Genomic DNA, 21,379 nt, shown 5'->3' on the forward strand with positions numbered 1-21,379 from the left:
TATGAAAGCTTCCTGACATAGTGCAAATTCAGGTTTGTTCAAACCATGGCCCCGGGGGTAGGTTGGGACCACAATAGGGGATCTAAGTTTTACATAGAAATATATAAGGAAAATCTTTAAAAATCTTCTTCTCAAGAGCCAATGAGCCAGAAGAGCTGAGATTTACATGAAAGCTTCCTGACATAGTGCAGATTCAAGTTTATGAAAATCATGGCCTCCAGGGCTGGGTTGGGGCCACAAATACGGACTAAGGTTTTACATGGAGATATATATGGAAAGTCTTCAGATATGGGCCAAGGTAACTCAGGTGAGCGATGTGGCCCTTGGGCCTCTTGTTTCAAGATTTTCTTTCACGAGAAGGGATGCATAATGTATACCACTATACATATAGGTTCATAACCCATTTTTCTTCAGGTGAAGCTTGACTGTAAGTTCATTCATAGCCAATATATAGATACCGTTAAAATGCTAAGCTGTAAACACTTACTACAGGCCATCTAACAGTAGACAGAAAGTGACTTAGAACTAAAGAGTGCTTACATAAACAATAGTGCAAATTTCAGGTTGTTCGAAAATAATGAGCAATCACCCTCCTTATTTAAATAAAATTGGATAGATTTAAAAACTTGGAAGGGCTTGGTACTCTGGTTGAAATATCATTTCCTACTTTCAAGTTCAAAAACATGATTTTGGTAAATGCACTGATTTTTTTCTATACTTATTCATTTACCATAATGATAGGTGTACATCATACCATATATATAAATAATACATGCAAAGAAGTGAATGTAAAAGAAAATTGCGTTTCCATCTAAAATCTATCGTTAAAAAGATTATGAAAATAAAATAAAATCCCTACCTACCTACATGTACCTACCCTATTTTTCAAGGTAGTGTAACGGGAACCACACATATTATTTCATTTGGCCTAATTAAATAAAAAAAAAATAATAATGTTTCGTGTTTCCTGTTAAAATTTACTGGATTCAACTCATTAACATTTTTATATTTCTGATTTAAATGCTACCTGGAGCATGCATTCGCCACAAACTCTTGAGTCTAAGCTTGGGGTTTCTTCATTAGCTGAAATTCTCAGTTCAGTTCAGTTTATTTCTTTGTGCGCTCTGGCACATCAGATATACAATTTTATACATAATGAAATATAAGGTGAACAACATACACATAATCAGAGCTATAGATCAGCATACACATACATATAAGTATAAAAGATAATATTTGTAATATAGGTGATTGCGTGAGAGTTGTATGAAAATAAAAATAGAAGGAAAAAAATTGTGTTAAATGAGAAAAAGAAATGAGATGTAATTACAGTTATGAATTATCCTTTCTTATTTTCTCTGCTAGGAATAAAATATATAGAAATTCTCATACGTTTTTGTCTCCACCACCTCCCCCTGCCTCTACTTTACAGAACTGGAAATATATGTGCGGATAATAGGTACCGTTAAATGATTGAGGCCGTGCTTGTATATTGTTAAAAATGTTTTGATTTCGTATTGCGATATCTATGATATTAAAAAAAGATGAGCAAAAATTACTAAAACTCCTTTACGGAAACTTGTATGAACTCAATGGCCTACCTGGAATAGCTCGATCTATACGAAAGACGATATCACGTGATTCAAATGCATTGCCTAAGTTTCATGCCTTCAAAGCCATTTGTGTATTCGATGCATATGGTATATATGTAATTTATGTACCAATACACCAAATTTTGATAAATTGTATATAATTATATACACGTGTAGTTATCATGATCAGAAATAAGTTGACATTTCTGAATCTAATATTCGAGACAAATAATTATATATTTCCATTGTATAAATTATATGCAAAGTGGAATGCACTAGTTGGTTTTACTTTCTTTATTAAGATTTTACACAACATATGTAGATCTTTTGGTTAATTATTGTACCTGTATTATAATTAACCAAAACTTAAAGACTTAGACGTATACTGTACATGTATTTTCACAGCACGTGCTTTTTAAGTCACCTGAGTAAACTCAGGGGTAGGGGTTCTGACCCAAGGGTGGGGCCAAACTTGGTTATGGTGTTTATGTGTAAAAGACTTAAACAACATCTTCTTCAGGGTTATTTTAACAAAATTGTAAATTTGATGATCCGCAAAGTAGGGATTCTGACCCCAGGGTGTTTTTTTCCCGGCTTCTACATCGTCAATTTCCCCAGTCAACCTTTACACAACTCAAGTGTAAAACCCTTTCCGGAACATTACACTTCGAAATAAATTTCCTTACAAATTTTCATCAGATGTTTGTACATTATCTGAGTGATTGTGTTCAGATTTTCGTGGTTCCCCAAAGAAGGGTTGGACCTGGTACTATGCAGTATAGATATACCAGTACAATTCATAATCCAGTTTCTTTTCAGGATGTTTAATCAGGTTCCAGATTTACTTCTGAACCTAGTGTTTCTCATGACACATCTACTTTGAAAAGAAAGTTATTAGTGAACAGTACAGGCCACTCCTCTGTTAATAGCCCTGTTGTTGTTTCATGTCCTCCTCGTTCAGGTACACAAGCTAAACCTCCAGAAATATACTTCAATACTAGATTGTAATGATTTGTTATTCTATTTAATCTTTTCATATTATTTTTTTCATCACAGTTCAACAATAGTTATATAGCTTTACACCTTCAGATACGAAATACCTGGTTTAAAATCTCGACCGAGCTCGCATATGATATTGCACATGAGGTGGCCTAAAACATCGAAAGTAAAGATTTGAATTTCATCGCTTTCAAACTCGAAAACGACACAAAAATGTTTCATTTAAAACACATTTAAACTAATTTTAGGAATTAAGTTTCCTAAAAATGAAAACAATTTAGTGACATACGTTACAAGAGTTGTCGGATAATGAAATAACATGAATTGTGTTGGTTTTTAAGATATTAAGTTTAAAAGATCACAAAACTGAACTAAGTAAATACTAGATGCTGTCATAAGACCGTAATACTCACACGCAAGAGTTTGCCTTGAAATATATTTGTGTAACTAGCAAAAAAGTATCAATGAAAGGTGACGATAACGAGCAGTGATCAATCTCATAACTCACATAAACAATACAAAATAGACCAACAAGAACATGTAGGTGGATTAAGTATAACATGATCTATATCTAGGCACTGCAAAGTTTGGTTATAATTAAAATGTTTGAATGCAATAGTAGAAGTATATTTGTAGGAAATACAGGGTGTAAACTTGAAATAGGTTGGAATATACGACTGGACTCTTTTATGACGAAGAATGTTGCGTATTTTGACGACATCTGTTCCTTTTTTTGTAAATTTGAGCTTAACGACCCATCTCACGACCTTACGGTCAGTGAAAATGTAGGCGGAGCCTAATTTAAACAGATGTTATTTACCTGGAGTGGCCAGGGTCTACCAAGATGTTAATTGCTATATCCCATGGCACTCAAAGAAATACACAGAGATAGAACATGGTAGAAATCTACCTGTCCCTGCTTTTTTATAGTTTTGATATACACAGGATCTGTCTCAGGGACCTCTGCAGAGTTTCTGTGGTCACAGTGTTTGAATAATGGTTGTATTCCTAAGGGTAGTTGACACACATTCTACACCCCCCCTCTCTCTCTCTCCTCAGTGAATAATTTATGTTATAAATATAGAGGTACATGTATCATAAATTGATGACATAAATTATTTCAATAAGTTACAAGTTTTTAGATATTATTGTGCAAATCATTGTTTGATTTCTGAGTACTTTATAATACATGTACATGTATATAGAGGGAGGGATTAGAATTATACTGAAATTGCATTGTTCAGTTTTTTTGTTTAAAAACAATTAAATTACAAGAAAGTAGCAGTTGAGGACAGATCAATGCTATCAAAACGCGGGTATACTGGGCTTCCTCAAGATCTAAAGAATGCCTGTAGATACTGGCTGTAATTGTTATTAAAACACCTCTCTGGGGTAGCTCCAGACCACAGTGTCTGCATATGTCACTCCACCTCAGATCTATTGTTAAATGTTTGATTGACAGGCAGCTTACAATTTGGGGGTGTTAACTTAAAATTGGGTCTTTAAGGAACTGGCGGCATGATTCGGAAGGAATATCATCCATGACCCGTGGTGGTTTAAAGAAATAATCATAAAGTTCATTCTATATTCAGGTGTTGAAAACTCCAAGTATAGACTAGCTGTGGCTTTTTCAAATAACATATGTAAAAATCTCAATGGAACAGAGTAAAGTCTTGTGCAAATATGATGTGGACCTAACTGTCTATTGACGTAAGGTAAACGAGAATCAAACGTGACGTCATTTATACTTGGTCTTTTATATGAACGATATCCATGATTGCGTTTCCGTCTTTGAGTATTTGAAAAGATTTCCATCTTATTCACGTTATTTCCTTGTGGACTAGTCAAATTTACTCATCATATACATTATCATTGCATCCATATGGGAATGCAGCATGTAGAGTCATGATCCAGTGATTTTCTCGTTGTCTACAAAAGTGGTACTTAATGGAAGGCAAAGATAACGAACAGTGATCAATCTCATAACTCCTATAAGCAATACAAAACAGAAAGTTGGGCAAACACGGACCCCTGGATACACCAGAGGTCGGATCAGGTGCCTAGGAGGAGTAAGAATCCCCTGTCGACCGGTCACACCCGCCTCTAGCTCTATATTTTGATCAGACAAACGGAATTATCCGTTGATGTTGGATATTTGTGTGATGGTAATTTTTTTTCCAAAATCCCCACCTTCATGGACATGATGGAATGGTCCGGTGAATTGAAATGCTTGTAAAGAAGTTGGTTAATTTTCATTCATATGCCGATTCAATATATCCCTGTGAACTCGAAATAAGATACACCACGGAGTTTCCTACATCTGCTTCGTACCGAGATATTTTATTGAAAATGAATATTAACGGCAAACTATCAACTTAATTTCATGACAAAGGGGATGATTTCAGATCACCCATCGTCAACTTTCCATATTTACGTAGCAATATTCCATTATGACCTACATATGCAGGGCTGGAAATTGACATATGCACATCAGTCTGACTGGTTAAAAGTCTGGCGGACTGACTGACATTTGTTTTAGTCAGTCCGATGGTACATGTACAAGCAATTTTCTCAAACGTCATTTTGGAAAATGAACTTATTGAATCTTAAACAGACATTTGGCATTCCTCTGGAGGTCCATTCTCCATTAAAGTGTTAAATTGCATATTTTATGTGTCCTCGGCCCTCAAAAATGCATTTAATGCTTTAGCTAATAAAATCGTATATTTTACACATGTATTCAGTATGTATCAAAATCCTAATATGATTATAGTAACATAAGTATACATTGCTCCGAGTACTGCACTCATAAGATGTGAAAAATAAGCAAAATCACCGTGTCCGTTTCACATTGATAATTATTACAGTTAGGGTAATTTTGATAATTTTTATACTTTCGGGTCCTTTCTTGTTGTTATTTGAAGGTAACAAAACTAATGTCTAGCAAGTAACTTTGAATTTTTCAAAGAAATTATATTTTAACGAAAAAAAATGTTCTGAAACTGGTGTCCGTTGGATCGCGAACAGATACGTTACCGATTTTTAAACCTCTACAAAAAAAATATGATAGCATTCTTTTCAATTTTTCATATCAATGTAAATAGCATATTTATTAGATATAAGAATAAGCTTAAAGTTTTTGCATCATGAAAAAGGGATATGATAAATAATCCAGATTAAAGACTAAAAATCAGCATTTGGACGCGCGGTTTGCAACAGATACGTTACCGCCTATCCAGCATCAGAAGAAGGGTACCACAAAATTGATTACATGAAGTTGTTTGATTATGCAGGTATATGTATTTTACACCGACTCTATTCTATATGATGGATACTGAATGATTTTTTAAAGGAAAACATGATTAATCAACAGATACGTTACAAACAGATACGTTACCATCGTTCTTTTCATGGCTGTAATACGGATATTTAGAGTTCGTTTTCATTCTGAACTTCAACTTAGTTACAATATGCTGTATCCGGTTCAACAAATGATGATGTAAACATGATTTTAAAACTTTGTAACTCAGCAGATGGGCAGATGGTAAATATAGAATTTTTTTCATGAATTTTCTGAAAATTCATCTTTGTAAAAGCAATGAATATGACAAAGTTTGCTTTTTATCTTTATTATGAACATTGTTATAAAGAATTAAGATGGTAGACTGTCATTTGGTACATTGCAAGCATCTATTATTGATGGTATCGTATCTGTTCGTAGTGGTAACGTATCTGTTTAGATATTTAAATTTAGTTTCTCGTTGGATTTAGTGCTATTATTATCAAACACTTGGTTAATTCCTCAACATTATTTGTTGTTTTTAATAATTACTATTCATTTCTAACGCATAGAGAGAAAAATACGCTTGAAATTGAATGATTCACTCAAACTTTTCAGAATAGTAAGAAATGGGAAAAACACAGGCAGAAATCCAGAAGGCGTACCAGGAAAGAAAGAAGCTTACTATGATCCATCATTTCTAGAGAATGAAAGGAAAAGGGGCAAGAAAAGTAGGGTTCCTGCTCAACTTTTGACGGAGCGGAAACTGATAGCTCGTCGGGGAAAATAAACCCAAAATGTACTGTAAAAATACAGACAGAAAAACATAATATTCATAATTGATGCGATACTGACTTTTCTCCTCTTTGTTCGTTAATTTTTATTTGTGTTCAGGTTCATGTTATTATTCATGATTGAAAATATGTAAATAACCTCTCATTTCAATGGTTGTACATCTTCTGTCATTTATTTAACGTTAGATACAAGGTGAAGATAACGAACAGTGATCAATCTCATAACTCCTACAAGCAATACAAAATAGATAGTTGGGGAAACACGGACCCCTGGACACACCAGGGGTGGGATCAGGTGCCTAGATGGGAGATATCGTTCAAATAAGTAGATTACTTTTTAGAATCAAGATACAGTGTACACTATATTTGATATCGAAATAAATGAGTGGAAAAAAAAGCAAATACAAACTTTACTCATCAATTTCTGTAAGAAATAATGCATTGTTTGAATTTAAAGTACACCAGATCTCCTTCCTTTTATTATATATCCTTCTGAAACAGATACGTTACCGTTACACACTTATGTATAATGGGTATTTGAGAAGTTAGTGGCCAAATATCTTTCCCATTCAAATGTTATACTGACAGTGTACTATCTACGTCATGATTTGAAATACATTTTAGGTTTCTGGAGGTCAATTATTTTGAACTATCGTAATTGGAATATGATGCATCAAGAAAAAATGGCTTTCCAATTTTCTCTTCGTATTTGAAATTCGTATTTTCAGGTGAAATATAATGCTTAGGTATTGACATGCATATGTAAGCAAATCTATGTTTATGCACATACTTGAAAAATTAATAACTTTTATTATGGCCTTAATAGATATTGAATGTCTGGACATATTAAAACCCTACCCCCATCACGTTTCTGTTGTTTTTATTGTCTGGACTTGGTTATTTGACATAACTTATCTCGGCAAAGAGTAGCAGTAAAAATTTCCCATTCATACCGAAATGATCTCAATATATTCATTTTTTGAAAAAATTATGAAAGAACGCTGTAACCAAAACTTTATTTTTCATTATTTTCAAAATGGGATTTTACATTTTAGTGGAGAATGCACCTGTAGATATTAGATGAACCAGATTAGTAAATATAAATCTCACACAAACGTTACAATATTTTCTGAGGCGTATGAAGTTAAATTTCCTTATTTTAATAAAATTATCGAAATATGTTTAATCATATCTGAAAAACTCTGGTGGACTTATACACTATCAGTGCAGCTGGACTGGCGACATAAAAGTTAGTTTCAAGCCCTGATATGGTGTTTATATCCCTGAAGTGAGCTGATTCGATACGCAAGAGCTTGTTCTGCGTATGGTCATTTTCAGGCTACTGACAAACAAATTGATGTTACAGAGGTTTCAAAACTCTCGTTTAAAGTCAACATTTCGTAGATTATGTGGTCGTTATAATAATATAGTTTGCCAATACAACCCATCATTGGGTCAAATGCTGGCTTACGAGTTTCATACCGATTGTTATGCCGTTCTTGGCACACTGATTTTGACTACGAATAACTCCGTTTAAATGATCAAGATATAGGGCTCACGGCGGGTGTGACCTGTCGACAGAGGATATCTACTCCTAGGCACCTGATCCCACCTCTTGTATATCCAGGGATTCATGTATGCCCAACTGTCTATTTTGTAATGTGTATAGGAGTTATTAGATTGATCACTGATGGTTATCTTCACCTTTCATACGTTTGGTTATGGAATGTTGCTACATAGATATGTGAAGTTGGAGAAATTGAAGTCTCCCGACTGTCACGAAACTGAGCTGCTGGTCCGCTGTAAACATTCACGTTCAATACGATATGGAAGACCCTGCGGTATGTTTTATGTTCAGTGCAATGGAAACATACAAAACGCTTCCGATGCTTCCAAAAGTCGAGGTCAGGTTCAGAGCAAAAGATTATCCATTTTTGTCCCCCTGCAGCAACGCGGAAGGGGGACATAGAAATACCGACTTCCGTCCGTCCGTCCCTTCACCTTGTGGACGCAACTCCTCAGAAAGCACTCAATGGATTTTATTCATATTTTGTAGGATTGTTAGTCACCATGTGTAGTTGATCATACATGTATTACGCCGCCAATTTGATTCGACAATTTTTATACGCCCGTCCTTAGACGGGGCGTATTATGGTACAGCGATGTCTGTACGTCCGTCCGTCCGTTCGTTCGGGGTTTTCTCTTTATAATTTCATTTCCCTTTACCTATCATGTTGAAACTTGCTGTGTAGCTTCTTTGTGGGTCACTCTAGATCATACTGCAATTTTGATCCATTTCGACCTTTTTTCCAGGAGTTTTGCCCCTTTATTTGGAAATAATTATTATATGGAGGGTACATAATTTTTCCGCCCTACTCCTCCCAGTTTTCAAGTGAGAGCCTTCTTATTTTGTGGAGTGTTTGTATGGGTATTGAAGATGTGCATGTGGGATGGATTTTGATTTTCTACAATTTTTGAGAAAATTTCAGGTTGTTGAAATTAATATTCTATGGAGGGTACATAATTTGTCTACCCTACTCCTCCCAGTTTTCAAGTGAGAATCTTCTTATTTTGTGGAATGTTTGTATGGGTATTGAAGATGTGCATCTGGGGAAGGATTTTGATTTTCTTCCATTTTTGAAAAAATTACAGGTTGTTGAACTTTGCCCATTTTGAGGAAATCTCGATTTTTAAGCTAAGACCCTTTGTTCATATGAAGGTTTGTCACAGCCTCATAATGGCTTGTACTACCTGAAGCAAAGTTATACAAATTACAGCACAAGAAAAACACCCTATGTAAGCATTTCACGTGCGTATTATGTACCGTTTGCGGTACTCTTGTTACAGGAGTTATGGGGCTTTGTTGAATTTGCACATGCTACACTATAGGAACACTTTGTGGACGCAACTCCTCAGAAACCGTTCAATGGAGTTTGTTCATATTTTGTAGGATTGTTAGTCACCATATGTAGTTGATTATATTGTTCCGAAATTTTGATTCGACAATTTTTACTGGAGTTATGAGATATTGTTGAATTTGTACATGTTTCACTTTGTCGATGTACCTCCTCACAGACTGCTCTATGAATTTTATTCAAATTTTGCAAGATTGTTAGTCACAATATGTAGTTGATAATATTCCACCATAATTTAGATTTTACAAATTTTACAGGAATTAAGGGAATTTTGTGCTTCAACTTTTTTTGCGGCGAGGGACATACGGCTACGCGTAGCAATCTTTTAAAATATTCGTATAATTATGTAAAAACTAAAGTTTGAATTCAGTTTCAACTTAGTTTCAGTATTGCAACGAGTATTAGGGGTCACAACCTGTAATTTCTGCAGAAGAACATTTGATTGAAAATTAGGAAACTGTATAATGGTTAACACACTGTGGAAACCATAAACGAATACATCAACGATAGGTGTCCACAGGATTTCCATATGCTTTAAGTTTTGCGGAAACTAGTGGTTTCATTCAGTACAAACTATATTTTCATGACTCTATAAAAGACCTTGGCGTAGTACTTTTTCTGTGTTTTCCCCACAAACTAGTATAATCATAGTATTAAATGAGAAGATTTACGAAATCAAAAAGTAATAATTGAACTATGCCTTCTAAATTTTTTGAAAATTCTATTTGATTTAGGTGTTATAGAGATGGCGAGGAACGTGTAAAAACACGATTAAAGGAACAACATGACAATCTACTGCAGATTATCGTGGGGTACATTGATTGGAGTGACAATATATTCAACAGTTGGAAGTGGTATTGTAGAAGAATTATCAAAAGTGAATTTTCTGTATTAAAAGAAAAAAAAGTGTTTGAAGATTTTGAACGATTGGAAGCAGAGGGGTTGCTGTCTCCGGGCAACTATGAAACACTAAAGGACTTCTTCACCAATTCCGAAAAAAACGTAAAAGCATTAGAACTCATCGATGAGAAAGTGAATGACATGTATTTGTCAGTCAAAGGTAATACTTCTCTTAAATATTCCTTTGGGATCCAATTTAAAATGCCCTCAGTGCCACTTGCTATTGTAAGAGTTGACTAAATGGGGCGGTCCTTCGGATGAGGCCGCAAAAACCAGGGTCCCGTGTCACAGCAGGTGTGGCACGACAAGGACCCATCCCTGCTAAAAGGCTGTAAGCTCCTAGCATATACCTAAATGTTTGCAGTCTTTCACCGGCAATGGTGACGTCTCCATATAGTCGTAAGTGAAAAATTCTTGAGTGGGACGTTAAACAATATATAACCAATCTCTATAAACAAGTGGTATACTTTCAAAACAATGCTGTTTGTTAATCAGTCAAACTTGCCGTTATTACGATCTTATTTGCAAATACATGTACGAACTTTCATAGGTGAAATGCTCATGGTGTGTTTTATACAGTTTTTGTCATAGTTTTGTTCTGTTTTTTTTAAAAAGGAGTTTAATATTTACCACTATAATATTTTTACCTTTTCATTAAGAAATTATTATATGATATATCCAGACATACTCAAGACGGAAATTTAATTGTTTTCAAATGTCTGAGTGACTTGAGATTCCAGTTCTTGAATCGCAATCTTTGTTGCCATCTGATGCCTAATATGTGACATACATGTAGACAGTGGGTAAAGTTATCAAACAATGGTGCAAATATGTATTCCTGCTCCATTGCACTGAATGATTCGGACGATTCCCCTTGAAAACTTATTGTGCCTTTCATGTTGAGGAAGGATATAGTCCAATAGCTAAGTACTTCGTTACTAGCTTGAAATACGGATGTATATTTAATTGCTGTTATAAAATTTAGAAATTCATTTCAAAATTAAGGATTATCTTCCTCACGCATAGCTCTTATCCTTAAACGAATTTGACTCCACTTTTTGGCACGCTGTTTTCCCCTAGAATAGCTCTAAAACTTCATTGTTATTTCGGATTTCAAACATTTCGGTTGAGCATCACTGAAGAGACATTATTTGTCGAAATGCGCATCTGGTGAATCAAAATTGGTACCGTGTAAGTTTTACATATAGTGATCTATAAAGCCAGTTTAAAAAGGTGTTGCTTTGGAAATTTCTTTTGAAACTGGCATACCAGGATGACCATATCTCCGGAAAATATTTTATGATAGCGATTATTAGGAATTTCATGGCACACTGAGCTGATTACGGATTACTCCCTTTATGGTTTATGGTGTTGTGAGTGTGTTACATGTAGCGCTATGTAATGGCAGCTCCACCTCTGACTATTTAACCCAGTTTCTCTTTAATAACTCAAGTTCTAGTTTTAAGGTTTGTTGAGCTCTTGTATTACAACTTATTAAATATACCTGAGGTATTTTTATTCTTTTAAAATTTTTATTTAAAAGATTTTAGTTAGTTGTTTTATTCATTGCGTTCACTGATCCGTGACTTTTATTTGTAGAAATTGGCTTTCTTCTGTGTCGACTTTTATTGACGATTCGTTCAATGACTTTTCGTACGCAAAACTCTTACTTGTACAAATTGTCTTTCTTTTGTCTTCACTACAGACTCGTTCCATGCATTTTCGTACATGACATATTTAGCTGTACGATGTGTTTTGTAACACCAATTAACCTACATCTAACAGGTCTTACGAAACATTTTCGTGTGCGAAGAGACAGAAAAGCTGGAAGCAGGTTCATAAGACATATCCACACAGTGTGTGTTGGACAATTTACATATGGTCGAGGCCTTTGCTGGTGGACTATTATTTGCTAAGGGTCTCTACAGCACAGTAGCTAAGTACTTCGTTACTAGCTTGAAAATACGGATGTATTTAATTTCTGTGATAAAATTTAGAAATTCATTTCAAAATTAAGGATTATCTCCCTCATACATAACTCTGATCCTTAGACGAATTTGACTCCAGTCTTTGGCACTCTGTTTTTGCTTTTAGTTCTTACAAGTTTACTGTTATTTCGGATTTCCAAAATTTCGGCTTGAGCATCACTGAAGAGACATTATTTGTCAAAGCGCATCTGGTGCATCAACATTGGTACCGTATAAGTTTTACATTACGACCCCTGGGTCGATGCCTCTTCTGGTGGACTGTTAGTTCCCGAGGGTCTCTACAGCCCAGTAGCTAAGTACTTCATTACTAGCTTGAAAATAGGAATATATATTTAATTGCTGTGATAAAATTTAGAAATTCATTTCAAAATTAAGGATTATCTTCCTCATGCATAGCTCTGATCCATAGACGAATTTGACGCCAGTCGTTGGCACTCTCTTTTTCCTTTTAGTTCTTACAAGTTTATTGTTATTTCGGATTTCCAATATTTCGGCTTGAGCATCACTGAAGAGACATGATTTTTCGAAATGCGCATCTGGTGCATCAACATTGGTACCGTATAAGTTTTACATATGTTGAACATCATCAACTTGGGGTCAATTTTGATAACTTGGTTTGTATTTCGTGTTGCACACTCAACTCCTTCATATCTGCTGTAACATGTATTGATGAGCCATATGATGTTATTCCAATTCCAGCATTGTTACAACACTGAGCAAAGAAAATCGACGAACCAATTTACATAAAATTCCCACAGTTGACATTCCAAACGTTAACAAGTCTGGATCCGTCTCAATGTGTACTTTAAATTGTAGTTACACGAGGAATAAATCATTGTCCATCAACGATTATATACAGTCAAATAACACCGATCGCATGGTGCTAACGGAAACATGGTTAGGATCTGATACAGATAGTTTCGTGGGTTTTTTTTTTTTTACACCAGATGTCATTCACAAACCAAGACTAGAACGTAGGGGCGGGGGTCTGGCAATTGTCCACACAAAACATATTAGTGGGAGTCCTTTGAACAAATGTTCACACATTTTGCACATCTAGAGTGTTCTGTTGGTGTGGAAAACAACTTTGTTCGTCATTGTATCATATATCACCCACCGCCATCGAGATCGAACAATCTTCGGAATTCAGTTTTCTTTGAAGAATGGACCAAATATCTAGACAGCCTAGTGTGAATTCCTGATGAGTTACTAATCACAGGTGATCTCAATTTCCATCTTGATTATCCTAGTGACATAGATGCTAGAATATTTTTAAAGGAATGGGGGTTATTACAGCATGTTTCCAATGCATCACATCTATATGGACATACTTTAGATGTGTTAATAACCAGAGATGGTAGCCCAACTTTGCTGAATTAACAGAAAGTTCAAAACACTGCTGCCAAGCTAGTGACACGTTCATGGAAACATGAGCATATTACACTAATTCTTATATCACTTCATTGGTTACCTGTGACACATCGAACGAAATATAAAATCCTATTATGAAAGGTGAAGATAATGAACAGTGATCAATTTCATAACTCCTATAAGCAATACAAAATAGAAAGTTGGGCAAACACGGACCCCTGAACACACCAGATGTGGGATAAAGTGCCTAGGAGGAGTAAGCATCCCCTGTCGACTGGTCACACCCGCCGTGAGCCCTATATCCTGAGCAGGTAAACGGAGTTATCCGTAGTCAAAATCAGTGTGCCAAGAACAGCCTAACAATCGATATGAAACACCAAGAACACTGTATATTTTAATGGCTCTACATGGATTAGCTACAGCATACATCCAGGAACTAGTTCAAATCTACCATCCCCAGCGATCACTTCGATCTGCGGATTTGTTATTCCTTCTAAAGCCACGTGCTCGTACTAAACTATATAGGGAAAGAGGGTTTGATGTTTCTTCATCAACTTTGTGAAACTACCTCTTGGATCTTCGTGTCAAGGGTCATTAGCTGTTTTTAAAAACAAACTTAAAACATTGTTTTTTAAACGTGCATTGTAAGCTTACACTTATATCAGTGATCAATTTTATTTCCTTTAATCTGTAATTGAGTATTTATGGATACTGTTAATTAAAAAAAAACCAGTTTTAGTATTATTTTATGCTTTTTTCTATGTATTTATTATTCTTTATTTTAGGTTGTTTTTATTGTGTTACACGTAAAGCGCTTTAGGATAATTGTCTTAATTAGATAAAGCGCTATATAAATGTACAACAATGAAAGGTGAAGATAACGAGCAGTGACCAATCTCATGACTCATATAAGGAAACACGGACCCCTGGACACACCAGAGGTGGGATCTTGTGCCTAGAAGGAATAATCATCTCCTCTCAACGGTCACACCTGCCATGAAACCTATATCTTGATCAAGTAAACGGAGTAATTTGCAGTCAAAATCAGTGTGAGGGTTACGAGATTGTTGATTATCTTACTTTTCATCTTTGATATGAAGTAACACAAGGTTTCTGTGTAGGTACAGTTGGCAAAAATCTACTAACACCACTCGAATAAAAACTTTCCCTACAGTGCTCACAATGATATGTCTAAGTATTTTTTCTATAATTGCTGCGATCGTCTAAATTCTTGTACAACACTATTATACAATGTACTTGCAATATCATATGATACCCCTGCCATTCCAACAAAGACAAGATAGTTCATGAAATGGTATCAGAAGAGCTGGCCTTTCAATCCAGATGACTTTACCTGTTTGCAAGTGCATTGATAATATTAATGGCTCCGCTAACTTCTTCGAAAGTGGGATTAGTGTATAATCCTTCCATTACCACTGGGTCTTCTACGACAAGCAGTGCGTCTGGTCAGATGATGGTCGCTCTGAAGTACATATCAAGATAATGTTCGGCTTATTTGGTTTGTTGTTTGTCCTTTTCTTTGATTTCCCTTGACCTAGAATTCACAGGTCAGACATTTCTAATGACCTCCCTTTTGCCTGTTTGATGCCATCATGCATAACCAAGACTGGCCGGCTGTTGCTTGCAAACTGTTGAACGTCGTTTGGGCAGCTAATAGTTCGCTCTATTCGGTCAGATTTGTGGTAGGCCAATGAAGTGTTTTCTGTATTACAGCGGACTCCAACTCTGCAATTTTAACCTTTCTTCTTTTAATGGCAAGGACAATTTGTTCGCATTGTTTGGCATGATGTGCATTATTTGGTCGTAATAGAAAGGCCTAATATGCCATTTGAAACATCAGACAACATTCTACCAAATGTTAACTTGTATTTACTAATAAGACCATCATAACGACCTTACAATTGCAAATGCCTTTACTTAAACGAGACAATTGAAACCCTCTATCAACAAATTATTTGGCAGTTGTCTGCCTCCAGTTAAAACCATACGCAGACTATGCTTTTCCATATTAAAACGTGAAAATATCGAAGAGTAATCAATCTCAAAACTCCTATAAAGAATTAAGAGTTGGACAAACACCGGACCCCTGGATATACCAGAGGTGGGAACGGGTGCCTTGGAGGACTAAGCATCCCCTGTAGACCATGAGCCCTCTATCTTGATTAGGAAAACGGAGTAATCTGTAATCAAAATCAGTGTGTAAAGAAGGGCCTAACAATCGGCGCGAAACATGTCAGACAGCTTTTGACCCTATGACAGGTTATATTGCCAAACTATATCGTTATAACGACCATAGAATTTGCGAAATACTGATTTTATTCAAGACTGTTGAAGTCCTTGTAACATCAGCTTGTTTGTCAATAGCTTGCCTCGATTTAAACACTGGTCCTACGCAGAATTAACTCTTGCATATCAAATCAGTCGAGAGATATAAACACCAATTGCAGATGATAAAAGAATATTGCTTCATAAATATGGAAAGTTGACGATGGAAAAGCTGAAGTTATCCCGATTGTCATAGAATTGAGCTGTTTGTTTGCCGTTAACATCTATTTTCAACAAAATACTTAAGTACGAAGCAGATGTCGAAGGCTCTGTGGTATCTTTTATTTGGATATATCGAATCGACATACAGGTGTATGTATAAAATGATCATTGTTAATAGATAGAATTTCGATATAGTTTAATGGCGAGTTGAAGGACACGGAAAGATACTTTTTCTTCTCATGTTGAAGCTTTTGAATAAATTCTGTCTCATAAGAATATAGAGGTAGGTTAGCTAGCAAATGAGCATAATTCGCGGCCATGGGAATTCCAACAGACTATTGGAAGATCTTATCACTATCATATCGAATCAGGTGAGAGACATAAGCAATATGTCTAGGTGAAATGGAATATTGCTACACAAATATGGGTATCTGATGATGGGGAAACTGAAGTAATATTGTTTGTCATGAAGCTGTGTTTGTAGTTTCCCCCTTGACATCAGTGTTCAATAATTATCCAATATGAAGCAGATACGGGAAACTCTGTTTTTGTGTCATTGAGAGTTGACTGGAAATGAAAATGAGCATTGTTAATAAATGAAACATCGCGGATATATCTTTCTGTCGAATTGAGGGCCACAGCAAAAGATTTTATCAGATGTCATTTTTCTTGAATGAACTATTTTACAGGTATACCAATATTTATGCCATACTGGAACGTAGAATACGAAATATACAACACCGTTGAAGATATTCGGTATATATTCAACCTCATAAAGTTTCATTACTCGAATTCAAGGAGAATTTTGGAAGATGGAGTCATGTTCGGTGCCCCCATACCGGAACGTAAGGCATACATTTAATCTGATTTTATCGTTATTAAACATAAGGTAACAGACATATTTTTCTTACGTTTTGGAAAAAAAAAAATGCTCGCATTAACTAGAGTACATGTGCGATATATTTTTACAATGTTTACCTCCGTGAATGTGTTAGCTCTGCTTCATTACATTTTGATTTATTAAAGCATTATTTATATCATGTCTATAAAAAATGAAATAAATTAACTAAGTTTCATCCGTCTTTACCATATTGGGAACATAACATAAGAATAGGAACTTAAATTGTGGTCGCACCCTACCCCCGGTACAATAATTTGAACAAATTTTAATATACACATTATCAATAAGCTTAAATTCATGTAAATTTCAATTTTTCTGGCTCAGTGGTTCTAGAGAAGAATATTTTTACATGAACCACCCTATATTTGCCTTTTCATGATTATCTCCCATTGAAGAGGGCATGACCCTTTATTGTTTTTTACCTCCTTCATCTCGTTCTTGTGTGATTCCATTGTTTCTTAATTCAATGATTTGTGGGTGAACATTGTGTTCTACTGGTTTTACAAATCCCTAAAAAAAAAACACCCCAGCAACAGCAGATTAGCGAATATCTGAATGTCTGTTATCGAGGTATATGGGAGATATAGAGCTCACCATTCTTCGTAATGTAAACAAGGCTCGTATCATGTTTTTGTTTGCACAGGTTAAATATATACTAGCGGAAAATACTGTGCGTTATAAAATTTAGTATAATGCTTCTATATTTATTGTTTATATTTATAAAATCTAAACAATCGATAAAGGTGATGTTTTTGAACAATATCGGATAGTAACGCGAGCACAACATCAGACCAAGACGTCCAGCGGTGCGCCCAATACTGCTTCAACGTCATCGTATCACTAGACTAGCGTGGTGCAATCGACATTTGCGATTCAGAATACAGGACTGGGCCAATATTCTGTTCATTGATGAATCCAGATTTCATTTGGATAGCAGTGACGGCCGTTGTAGAGTGTATCGTCGCGTTGGGGAGCCGTACCGGGACGCTTGTGTTGTGCAACGTCGACAATTCGGTGGAGGTAGCGTTATGGTATGGGGTGGAATAACAGCACATGGAAGGACCCCTCTACAAATTGTCAATGGAAATCTCACCGGCGTACGCTATCGAGACGAAATTATTCAACGCCATGTGATACCCTTCATACAGAGACAGCAAAATCACATCACTCTGCAGCAAGACAACACAAGACCACATGTTGCATGTGTAGTCAGGGACTTTTTTGTTCAACAGAATGTCGATGTCTTGCCTTGGCCAGCTGTTTCCCCCGATTTATCGCCGATCTAGCACGTCTGGGATGAAATGGAACGACGTCTACGCCGTTTACCAAATCAGCCAGTGACATTGGCTGATTTAGGCCAGGCTTTAACCAACATCTGGAACAACATTCATCAAGCATTTCTGAACACTTTAGTGGCATCAATGAGGCGCCGTTGTCAAGCATGTGTGAATGCAAATGGTGGTCACACGCGTTATTAACTTTGTTACTTCAAGTTTGAATACCGGTGTCTTTAGAGTGTGCTGAAATTGACATTATTCGAGGTTAACATTAATGGATGATGGAATGTTGTAACGAATGCATTTATTAACAATATTACAAAAATAAAATTTGTTCATTGTTATTTCTTCTTCTTCATATATTAAATAATGCCGTTTCTTTTTCCCGCTAGTATACAAGCAAAAGTTCGTTTAAAGCAGATTTTTCAATTTACAATTTAATTCTGAACCCAATGAAATAGTTTCTTGTGTTTAGTACAAATCATTTTGATTTAAACATGTTATTTTCTATTATGCAACCTATATGTAAACAAAAACATGGCACGGGCCTTGTTTACATAAGAAAGAATTGTGAGTGATGTATCTCACTTGTAACTCAAAAACTGATATTCAAATTTTGGTTGACCATAAGAAATACTTTAGTTAAGCATTGTAAACAATAACAATGGAAACATAATATTTTAAGCTCAACCGTGTCCATGCCCCTTTAATCATTGTTATTTTAAAAGGATTAATCTTATCAAATGAATTGTTGGCACTGACACATCATGAGAACTTACATCAAAATTGTCTAGCAATTAAAACAGAGTTTTCAAAGAAAAATCACTGAAAAAATTCGACAATGATACTTACCACTTCCAACGGGAACAACCATTGACATAAACTAGATATAGGGAAAATATACCCCTTGAAACGTTTAAACTTACTGCTCCCTCTGCTTTACACTTTCCTTTGCGTAGTAGATGGATTGTCTCTAGTAAATCCCCAAGCAATCGCGATTACCTCGGCATACTAGTAGGCTAAGTAGTAACAGTCATCTGCACGATAGTTCTACGTCAAAGTACCCCGATTTGTACAGAGGAGGTCAATCTCGGTTGAATATTGCACACAGTTCCAACTTTAAGATATCTTAAATATCCACGTATGTCTTTTGAACAATTATTAAGCGTTGACAAGTCCCTAAAACAAGGACCGATCATAGAAAATATTCACGTTTCCACCACTTGTCAGCCATATCTGTTTACTCATGAAACTTTGATAAGGTCCGGGCTCAATATCTATTTTTCACCATCAAATTAAAAAAAGTCCACGTTTACACTTGATAAAAACAAACCGAGATAAGTGAAATACGTTCTAAATAAAAATTGCAATTTATGTAAGTTTTGTGTAATTTTATATTTCTTACGCCAAGGGAGGTAACTCAAATTACTGACTCTTTAGCTACTTTTGTCAGTAAATGCTCAACAATAGCATGGTTTCCAAGCAATTTTATTGTTTATCTTAATTATTGAGGGATTTCCTTCAAATATTGTCTATACTTTCTGGACAAATTTTATTGCATTGGATATTATTTAATTTTCCAAAATCATCGTTTTCTATATATTATATAGAATCCTCGGATTAATGAATGACATGTAGGCTACGTTTTCGCAATGAACAATGTTTTTTGCGACATTTAAATTACATATGATAAAATTGGCGTGTGATCTTAACTTTTATTAAGTCACCCGAATAAACACAGGTGACCTATTGTAATTGGTTGCCGTCCGTCGTCATGCGTTTTGCAACGTGCGTTAACAAATGAACATTTTAACTTCTTGTTGAAAACTGATATTTCAATCCTTTTCAAATTTGGTATGAAGCATGAATCAATAGGACAAGAGGGCATCAATTGTAAATTTCAGGACTCTTGCATCCCTGGGGCCTTATGGGTGGGACAAAAACTGTCAAAATGACAATTTTTTTAAAAACATTCTCTACAATCCAAAATGTGTAAGAGAAACTAAATGCATAGTGATGTAGAGCAGAAAGGTCTTTACAACAATTGTAAATGACATGATCCCCGGGGTAGGGGTTCTGACCCTAGGGTGAGGCCAAATTTGGTATATAGTGTTTATGTGTAAAACTCTTAAATACCATCTTTAGTGCTATTGATACTAAATTGAAACTAAGTAGATATTTAGACAGAGCAGGTAGTCTTTTACCAAAATTGTAAATTTCATGATCCTAGGGGTAAGGGTTTGGTTTCAGGGTGGTGTCAAATAATTATAATGATTTGAAGGACATCTTTTAATTTGCTGGTACCGTATAAAATCTAGATGCACATTTGGGAATAGCAGAAAAGGATGTGCAAAAATTGTGAATTCAACAATCCCAGCGTTTTCACAGGATATACTTCCAAGATAGATATAGCGCTTAATGTTAATGAATATATTATATTATGTAAAGGCTTTCATCGATGTATACATGTTTTAGGGGATTGGAAATTTTAAGAACACATCTTGTTTTATACTAATGCTGAATATTAGAATTTAGCTTAGATATTCAGAACAGGAATTTGTTTTCTACATGAAAGGTGAAGATAACGAACAATGATCAATCTCATAACTCCCATACGTAATACAAAATAGATAGTTGGCAAACACGGACCCCCGGACACACCAGAGGGGGGATCAGGTGCCTAGGACTAGTAAGCATCCCCTGTCGACCGGTCACACCCGCCGTAAGCCCTATATCCTGATCAGGTAAACGAAGTTATCCGTAGTCAAAGTCAGTGTGCCAATAACGGCCTAATAATCGGTATGAAACATGCCAGACAGTATTTGACGCAATGATAGGTTGTACTGTATTGACG

The 21,379-nt window shown here is 35.5% G+C and overlaps 1 protein-coding gene across 2 annotated transcripts in view; it reads left to right on the plus strand.

Moving 5' to 3' along the window:
• LOC130047887 (uncharacterized) overlaps window positions 1-21,379 on the plus strand; it is a 105,490-nt gene that overhangs the window by 5,221 nt on the left and 78,890 nt on the right. The window contains exons 2-3 of one of the 2 annotated variants that reach the window (XM_056143587.1): window positions 10,315-10,640; window positions 17,037-17,192. The exons of the other annotated variant lie outside the window; for it this stretch is intronic. Coding sequence (XP_055999562.1) covers window positions 10,315-10,640; window positions 17,037-17,192 — 482 coding nt within the window. The remainder of the gene's footprint in view (window positions 1-10,314; window positions 10,641-17,036; window positions 17,193-21,379) is intronic. 2 annotated transcript variants of the gene reach the window in all.

The sequence above is a fragment of the Ostrea edulis genome, chromosome 7 (assembly GCF_947568905.1).
Source record: "Ostrea edulis chromosome 7, xbOstEdul1.1, whole genome shotgun sequence".
Lineage (NCBI taxonomy): Eukaryota > Metazoa > Mollusca > Bivalvia > Ostreida > Ostreidae > Ostrea > Ostrea edulis.